Source organism: Mastomys coucha, chromosome X (assembly GCF_008632895.1).
Source record: "Mastomys coucha isolate ucsf_1 chromosome X, UCSF_Mcou_1, whole genome shotgun sequence".
Lineage (NCBI taxonomy): Eukaryota > Metazoa > Chordata > Mammalia > Rodentia > Muridae > Mastomys > Mastomys coucha.
Window position 1 is genome coordinate 2,653,071 of NC_045030.1, and position 8,955 is coordinate 2,662,025.

The 8,955-nt window shown below is 48.5% G+C and overlaps 1 protein-coding gene across 1 annotated transcript in view; it reads left to right on the plus strand.

Annotated features, from left to right (window-relative positions):
* The window catches only part of Slc38a5 (solute carrier family 38 member 5), an 8,866-nt gene extending 439 nt beyond the window's left edge, over positions 1-8,427 (plus strand). The window contains exons 2-16 of the mRNA XM_031373082.1: positions 153-209; positions 296-374; positions 927-1,042; positions 1,145-1,218; positions 1,869-1,961; positions 2,080-2,158; positions 4,221-4,303; positions 4,888-4,946; positions 5,059-5,187; positions 5,367-5,446; positions 6,024-6,124; positions 6,359-6,474; positions 7,142-7,286; positions 7,377-7,480; positions 8,002-8,427. Of these exons, the coding sequence (XP_031228942.1) occupies positions 153-209; positions 296-374; positions 927-1,042; positions 1,145-1,218; positions 1,869-1,961; positions 2,080-2,158; positions 4,221-4,303; positions 4,888-4,946; positions 5,059-5,187; positions 5,367-5,446; positions 6,024-6,124; positions 6,359-6,474; positions 7,142-7,286; positions 7,377-7,480; positions 8,002-8,103 (1,417 nt within the window). The 3' untranslated portion in view covers positions 8,104-8,427. The remainder of the gene's footprint in view (positions 1-152; positions 210-295; positions 375-926; positions 1,043-1,144; positions 1,219-1,868; positions 1,962-2,079; positions 2,159-4,220; positions 4,304-4,887; positions 4,947-5,058; positions 5,188-5,366; positions 5,447-6,023; positions 6,125-6,358; positions 6,475-7,141; positions 7,287-7,376; positions 7,481-8,001) is intronic.
* Positions 8,428-8,955: the final 528 nt, after the last annotated feature.

An 8,955-nucleotide genomic window follows, 5' to 3' on the forward strand; every position in this document is an offset into this window, starting at 1 on the left:
ACCCCTCTTTCCTCTCTGTTCCTGCTTGTCTCTCTGGCCAGTTACTCTAAATTACATCTGTTGGTCTATGTGGGTTTTCTCTGCCCTTCTTCTAATTCTCCTCACTTTCTAGTTCCACTCTTGACACTCCTACCCCATCTCTTTGCCAGCAGGATGGAAATGCAGGAACCAAAGATGAATGGAACCCTCTCTACGGGTGGTGCTGCGGGGTGAGTGGCTGATCCAAGAAGTCAGGGTTGTTGGGGAGAGGTCAGGGTTGCCTTTTCATCAACCTTGGGTTTTCTGCTCTAACCAGCTACAGGCAGGAACGGGAAGGCTTCCTGCCCACTACCCGTAGCCATGCTGCTGGGAGGAAACCTGTCCAGTTCTTGGATGTAAGTGAGCCCACAGGACCCGTGCAAGTCTCACCTCCCCTATCTAATCCCAGCTCCTTCTCCTCCCCAGCTGCTCCCCAGCTAGCTATCTCCCCGCCCCAGCTATTGGCTCCTCAGTTGCTGCCATCTCCAGATACCCCATTTCCTCAAATGCTCCCGCTCTAGCTCTCTCTGTTGCCTAGTTTCTCCCTTCCCACCTATTGCCCCTCCTGCCCTAGTGACTTCCTCCCTAAATATTCTCCTCTTCTGCGTTGGGCTGCTCCCCCTCTGTTGTTTCTTATCTCCAGATGCTCCCCTGCAGCCCCCTTGCATTTCCAGCTGCCCCTCCAGACTTGTCTTGCACTTTTCCTTTCCTAAGCTCTCCCCCACCCCAGGACTCTTCCCATCAACTTTCTCTTTCAGCTTCCTCTTGCTTCCCATTGCTCCTCATGGATGTCTCCCCTCCCCAGTTGCCTTCACCCTTCTGTCCTTCCCTGGCTCCAGCTCTAGCCTCTTGTCCCGTTTTTTTCCCCTCCCCGCCTGTGTTTGCTGGATTTTGCTCCTTCCCAACAGTTTGAGGGGAAGACATCCTTCGGAATGTCAGTGTTCAACCTCAGCAACGCCATCATGGGGAGTGGCATCCTGGGGCTGGCTTATGCCATGGCCCACACTGGAGTCATCTTCTTTTTGTGAGTCTATAGTTGGCTTTTCGGGGGTGAGGGTGTTGGTGAGTGATGTGGAGGGCTGAGTGGGAGACCTGGGCCAAGTCTCAGTTGCGCTGTATGTTGCAGGGCCCTGCTGTTGTGCATTGCTCTCTTGTCTTCTTACTCCATCCACCTCCTGCTGACCTGTGCCAGTGTTGTAGGTGAGATTCTCAGCCTCTGTCCCCATCTTCTGTGGACCTCAGACTCTAGATTCCAATCCAGAGCTCAACTCAGATCTTGAACCCCAGCCCCAGCTCCACTTTCTTGATGTCTGATCGCAACTCAAATCTGACTCTGGACATAACCACTCTCAGACCCCAAACTCAGCACCCCAGTTCTCACACTCAACTCCTGTATGACAGATTCCTTATTCAACTCCAGCCCCTAGACTTTATGTGGGCTCCTAGATCACCACCTCCCAATTCCTAATACCCACCCCTTTGGCCACCAGACCTTCTCTAGCCCCAGACTATTACATTCTATCTCTTATCTCCCACCCCTCAGTCTTTAGGTCCTCCTAACCTGGAAACCAGTTCTGAAATCCTAAGACCTCTGTTTCTCAGCAATCACGGTCCCAGGATTCTCCCCGTTTTGTCTCAGTCTACAGTCTGTCTCCGAAACCCCAGCTCTTCGCCTTCAGCCTTTAACCTGTCCCTGGTCTCAGATACCACTTCCCAGACCTACAAATTCCGCCTTAAACTGCATAGTCCTCCATGCCAGCCTCTATCAGTCATAGTTGAATTACAACTCTCCCTCTTAGCCTGGCTTTCCCAAACTCACAGGCTATTCCTTCCTGCCTCCTCCTTCATAGGCATCCGCGCCTATGAGCAGCTGGGACAGAGGGCATTTGGACCTGCCGGGAAAGTAGTAGTGGCCATCATCATCTGTCTGCACAATGTTGGGGGTGAGGTCTTGGGGAAGGTCAACTAGGGGGATGAGGGTAAATCAAGTGAGGTAGGCTTTCCCAAGGGTGGGCTTGGGGAGAGGGAATCCTGATTAAATATCTGCACCTTCTGCACCAGCTATGTCCAGTTACCTGTTCATCATCAAATCTGAACTCCCCCTGGTTATTGGCACTTTCCTGCACATGGACCCTGAAGGGTGAGTATATAGTACTTCCCAGGGACCCCAACCCTACTCATGACTTCTAGCCATCATCTTTAACGCTGTGTCTACCTGACTCCCAGGTGCTCTGTTTTGAGACTACTGCAGGTTAGCCGTGATTGACTATGTGATTCCTGTGTATTATGAGTCAAAATTAAATGTGACCATAGGCCACAGGACTCTGGTAGACCATATGCTGGTTTTGAGACTTCTTCATGCTCATTTTGGCTGGCAGCTGTCTCTGTATGCTTGGTGTGTGCTGATGTTGACCACATGTGCGTGACTGTACAGATCCAGTAGATGTAGACTCTGGATTTGACTCAGTGACTGTTGGACTGGCTGATTCTCTCTGGCCGCCATGTGATGGATGACAGCTGGGTCCCGTATGCTGCGATTGATCCCAACCATATGTGCTTGACACTTGGCTACTCTCATTTTTCCTGTTTAGCGGATTCTGGGTTCATCCGGCTGTTGGACGCTATCTAGTTTTAAATGTGTGATTGCTGACTCTAGTGGTCTGTGGGTCATGTCAACTGTGTGCGCTCTGTCAACTCCATCTCCTTGTTTGCTTTGGCGATTATTGTATGGCAGATCCTCTCCGGCTGTGTGTGTGCTCAGGGGAATGTGACAGTGGAGGTCCTCTTGATTGCAGTTGCAACCACGTTTATATGTTTAGACTCTTAGACTCCAGATTCAAACTACTGGAACAGCATCTCAGTTTTTTTTTTAAATACATACACAGTGAGTGTGTTCATTTGTGCACACAGCAGTACTTTTTTTTTTTTTTACTTGCATACATCTTTCTGCCTCCTTTTTTTTTCCTTAGTGTGGATAGAACCCAAGGTCTCTTGTGCGCCAGGCAAGGGCTCAGTCACTGAACTGCATACTCCCAACTTCCTCTGCATGTCTTTTTGTTGTTGTTGTTGTTTAGACACAGGGTCTCTTTAGGTAGCCCTGGCTGTTCTGGAACTCACTATGTAGACCAGGCTGGCCTTGAACGCACAGAGATACACCTCCCAAAGTGCTGTGGTTAAAGGCATATGCCACCATGTCTGGATTTCTATACATCTTTTTGAGAGAGGATTTTGCTCTGTAGCCCAGGCTGGCCTGGAATTTGCCTTGGCTTCTCAATTTACAGGTATGCACTACTTTGCCTAGTGCCTCTGTATATTTTGACACAGGTTTGTATGTTCAGGAACTAGCCCTTACTCTAATACTGTGGACTTTGGTGCACGTGTGTGATTTGGTCAGTTAAATTCAGGGGTAGTTTTATGTGCCTGACTGACAGTTTTAACTAAGCGCTTTGTTTTTATCTCTGTGTATCCTGTGAAGTGCTTGGTTTGTTTCTGAAACTATCCAAATATGACTAGGTATGTCCAAGTTTTCTTTTTCCCTTCAGCCTCCCTGGGGTTCAAACCTGGGACTTTTGTACATGCTAGGCAAGTAAGTGCCTTTACCAGCGAATGACGGCTCTGCCATATCAATTATAGCTAAGTCCCATTGTGTATTTATTATATTCAATTGTGTCTATGTGATAGGAAGAGAATATGTGAATGCCTGGAACCTAGCAGGCACTCCATAAAGTGAGTATGTGTTGTATGTGTGTGTTCTTGTGTATGTGCACATGAGTGTACATGTGTGTGAAGGCCAGAAATTGATGTCAGGTGTCTCTTTTATCCCTCTTTACTTTATTTTTTGAGACTGGTTCTCTTATTGAACCCAGAGCTCAGCAATTAGGTTATAGCAGTGTGCCAGCAAGCCTGCAGGATGCTCCTTTCTCCACCACCCATCCACAGTGCTGGGATTTTGCATGAGTGTTGGAGATTCAAACTCGGATCTTCATGGTTGCCTAGCAAGCACTCTACAAACTGACCTCTCTCCTCAGCCCTAAGTTTAAAAAAATATTTCTTTATTTCATATGTTTGTCTGAATGTATGTTGTACATTTCATATATACGATGCCTCCAGAGGCCAGAAGTGAAAGACAGATTCCCTGCAACTGAAATTTAGGCATCTGTGAGCTATCTGATGTGGATTCTGGGATCTTCTTGTCTTCCTAGGGACTGGTTCTTGAAGGGAAACCTCCTTATCATCCTGGTCAGCTTGTTAATCATCTTGCCTCTGGCTCTCATGAAACACCTGGGTAAGGAGGCTTCCTTGCGTCGGTTATTGGGTGACTGGGTTAGAGTGTAGGAACTAGGCTGAAAAAAAAATTCATTTTGTTCTATTTTTATCGTGGTCTTGGAGATGGAACCCAGGGCTGCACACAGACTAGGGAAACACAATACCACTGGGCTATAACACCAGTCTGGAAAAAAAAAATCCCATTTTCTTTTTCTTTAAGATTTATTTATTTATTATATGTAAGTACAGTGTAGCTGTCTTCAGACACCCCAGAAGAGGGCATCAGATCTCATTACAGATGGTTGTGATCCACCATGTGGTTGCTGGGATTTGAACTCAGGACCTTTGGAAGAACAGTCAGTGCTCTTAACCGCTGATATGTCTCTCCAGGCCCCCCCAAAAATCCCATTTTCAAGGATTATGGAACACTGAGGGTTTGGGGAGGACTTGTTTGATTTGGGTTTTTAACAGATTAGTAGGAGTTTTGTATAGAGGTGAGGCTGCTTCAGGCGGAAACAAAGGCTTATGCGAAGAAGGACAAACCTTTGATGTGTGGAATGCCAGGTTCCTTGATTTCTGAGGCTCTGTTATCACCTCCTATAGGCTACTTGGGGTATACAAGCAGCCTCTCCCTGACCTGCATGTTGTTTTTCCTCGTTTCCGTAAGTCAGAGAGAGAAAGCGGGGAGGGAGGACGGGCAGTGGTGGGGGGAGAGTTTGAGACATTGAGGCAACGCCTTCTCTGTGAACTTGCTTCCTTACTTGGGACCCCCAGGTCATCTATAAGAAGTTCCAGCTTGGCTGTGATGTGAGCCACAATGACACAGTAGTGGAGGGTGAACAAGCTCCCTTGCAGGTGTTTAACAGCAGCTGTGAGGCCAAGCTCTTCACAGTTGACTCACAGGTAGGTACGCAGGCAGGTAGGAGCTTGTACCACATTGGGCCATCTTGTCACGTCCCAACATTTTGTTCTGATTAGAGTATTGGGCTTCTGGGGCTGTGTCATGTGCCTTGCCCGAGAGGGAATGGGATCCCTAGTACTGTACGGGGTTCTAATTCCATATTCATGGACTATTCCCCTAGATGTCTTACACAGTACCTATTATGGCTTTTGCCTTTGTCTGCCACCCTGAGGTGCTGCCCATCTACACAGAACTTTGCCGGTGAGTAGAGAGGCATGCAGGATGGGCCTGCTAGAGGGGGCAGTAGCCACTGTGCCTGGGTCTCCATGGCAGCCTTGGTATGATATCTTGAGGGTGGCTGGTTTTGCCAAGGGAGGGATTTGGAGTGTCCACAAGACCTCAGAGACTCAGGGAAGTGAATATTTACTGTTTGCATTTAAGTAGTCCACTCTTTTAAAATGTGAATGGACAGAGTTAGGAGGCAGCGATCAGGTGACTAGACAGAAGAGGTGGTGGTCTGAGGAAGCAAGGATGGTCAGATGGCTGGGGAGACAGATGGACAGAGGAGAGGCAGGTCTGGGGTTTCAGAATGATTAGACAGAAAGGGGCAGTATAGATGGCTCTATGGAGGAAGAGTTGGAGATAGTCATATGTGTGGAGACGGACAGATAGGGGAGGCTTGACTAAGGGGGAGAGATGGGTAGAACATCAGTGTGGACCAGCTGAACATTGTCAGATCAGGAGGAGGGAGACTCTGGAGGGTTGGGGGCCAATTTTGAGGGTTCTGGGACAAGATCAGGGATGTGGACATGACAGTTCCATGATCTATGCACTTCAGCCCAACCCAGCGCAGGATGCAAGCTGTGGCCAACATGTCCATCGGGGCTATGTTCATCATGTATGGACTCACAGCGACCTTTGGATACCTCACCTTCTACAGTGAGTGTGGCTAGGGCCAAGGTTGGGTAGAGCTATGGTAGAGACTGACCTGAGCTATGGCAGAGGCCTCTGAGCTTCCCCACAGTCCCTGCTTTCCAGGACCTTGGGCCCATCAGTTTCCAAAGGGAGAGTGAACATCATGTCTATAGACTTTATCATCATGTATGTGTGCCTTGGTTTCTGGGCTAGTGAGTCCAGTGTTCATGCATCTTGTGTCCCCTCCCTATGACCCAGGCACTGTGAAGGCAGAGATGCTGGAAATGTACACCCAGGAGGACATGCTCATTCTTTGTGTGCGTCTGGCCGTACTGCTTGCAGTAACCCTTACTGTGCCTGTTGTGCTTTTTCCTGTGAGTTGGGGCAAGGTGAAGGGTTATGGATGGATGAGCAGAGAGAAGAAAGATGGATGTTTGGCAAGAAGGCGGAGACAGGAGTAGATAGGTGGAAGAAGCAAGAACAGATACACACACACAAAAAAGGGCCTGGTGAATATAGACAGCAGCAATAGGTGGCTAGACAAAAAAGAGGACATGGGACCAGGGATGTAACTCAGTTTGGAGAGTGTCCTGAGTGAGATCTCAAGCACTGTGGTGCATTCCTGTAATCCCAGAACTCTGGAGCTAGAGGCAGGAGGATTAGGAGTTCAAGGTCAGTCTTAACTACAGGTTGAGTTTGAGGCCAGCCAGGGCTGCTTGTGAGATTCTATCTCAAAAACCACAAACAAAGGAGGGACATGGTGGGAGAGGCAGTCAGATAGTGAGAGAGGCAAGGAAAGATGATGGTTAGAGGATAGGCAAATGGGGAAGTAGATATGGACAGGAGAAGAGACAGATGTCAGTAGTGGCAGAAGCTGAGCTAGATGGTCATATGGAAGAAGATGGGTTGTCAGGGTAGAGGCATAGACAGGCTGGAGGTACAGAAAGTGGGATAGGGAATCAAGGATCTTGGGCAGGGTAGAGACAGAGACAGAGGGACCACATGTAAGTCTTGACCTGTCTTGCCCTTCGTTGGCTGCAGATCCGCCGAGCCCTTCAGCAGCTGCTCTTTCCAAGCAAGGCCTTCAGCTGGCCACGACATGTAGCCATTGCCTTGATCCTGCTTATTTTGGTCAATATCCTTGTCATTTGTGTGCCAACCATCCGAGATATCTTTGGGTTTATTGGTCAGTATTGTCAAGCCTGCTTCCTTGTCCTGTCTACTGTGGGTCTTGCCCTCAAACTTAGGTTGACTGCTGTCCCTTTCTGTCCTTCAGGGTCCACTTCAGCCCCTAGCCTCATCTTCATCCTTCCCAGTGTCTTCTACCTCCGTATTGTACCTACTGAGGTGGAACCCTTGTTTTCCTGGCCCAAGATCCAGGTGAGTATCCCAGGAAGGAGGGCTTAGAGAAGAGGTAACATTCTGAAGAGGGACCACTTGCTCCAAGATGCTGAGAAATGCAAGGGACATTATCTAGATGGGGCTGGGAGAGGAAGCAGCATCCAGGAAGAGGGACAGATGGTAAGGAAGAATGAAGACTGTTGTCTCAATAAGGGCTAGAGTAGAAAGAGCAGAAACAATATCTAAGAAGAGAGAGAACACTCTAGAAGGGACTGACAAGCTGAACTTATGGTTCAGTTGCAGTGTGTTTTCCTAGCATTGGTAAATCTCTAGGTTCTGTCTCCAGCACTGCAAAGTGGGAAGGATTCTTCAGATAGATGGAAGGTGCACCACTGGGGAGAGAGGCAAAGGCACTCTGAAAAAGGGATGGTGGGATAGGGAGAATAGAGGAGAGTTGTGAATGGCTGGGGCTTTCCCTGGAAAAGGTGGAGGGCTTCACGAGCATTCTCTGGAACACTTTGGTGCATGGTCCAGGCCAACTGTACCCTTTCTTCCCACAGGCCCTGTGCTTTGGTGTCCTGGGAGTCCTCTTCATGGCCATCAGTCTGGGTTTTATGTTTGCCAATTGGGCCACAGGCCAGAGCCGTATGTCTGGCCACTGAGCTGGCCTGTCCTGCCTCACTCAGTCCCTATGCTCACGCATGTATATAAGGGAATCCAAGTCACTTTCCTGAGTCCCTCCTGCCTGGGACATGGAGGTGGCTGGTCTCTAGTACCATTGCCGTGGGAAATGGGGGTAGTCGAGGAGGCATAGTAAGTAGTTTATTCCCTTCCCCCTAGAGTTGCCTCACTGCCAACCCCATGAGAGGAGGCAGGGGAGGCCAGGTCCTTAGAGGGTTTTTACCCAACATAGTTCTCACTTCCTAGATGAAGCTGTTAGGGTTACCCTGGCGCTAAAAGGGAAGAATAAAGATGCTGAATGAAAACCCTGGTCTGAGCCTTGTGTTATTTCTCAAAGACTTACCGAAAGAAATATGCCCAAGTTCAGGCAAGGGGAAACTGAGGCTTTGAGTAGAATCTTGTTCCTTCTCAGTTGTGCCCCACTTCTGCCCATTCCTTCAGTGACATGATACTCAGCTCAGTCACTCACTCATTTACTTACTCAACAGTTATTGTGAGGTTGGGTATATAGCAGTGAATGTTCAAAGTGTCAGACACAGATCAATCAAATGGATTGGAGTGCTTCAGTACAAAAGAGAAGAAAAAAATGGCCTAAATTTGGTCTGCTCCCTTCTTCTGTGTGGCTCTTGAACTAGAAAGGTTGTGCAAATTTCTAAAGTATAGAAAAAAAACCAAAGGAAGAATAGTATTTTCCAGACTGCCAAGATAGCTCAGTAGGTAAAAGTACCCACTGCCAAGCCTGGCGAAAGGACCTTGATTTGGAAGGGTTGTACCTATTCCCATCCATTGTCCTCTGGCCTCCACATGAGTGCCAAGGCATTTTGTGCACATGC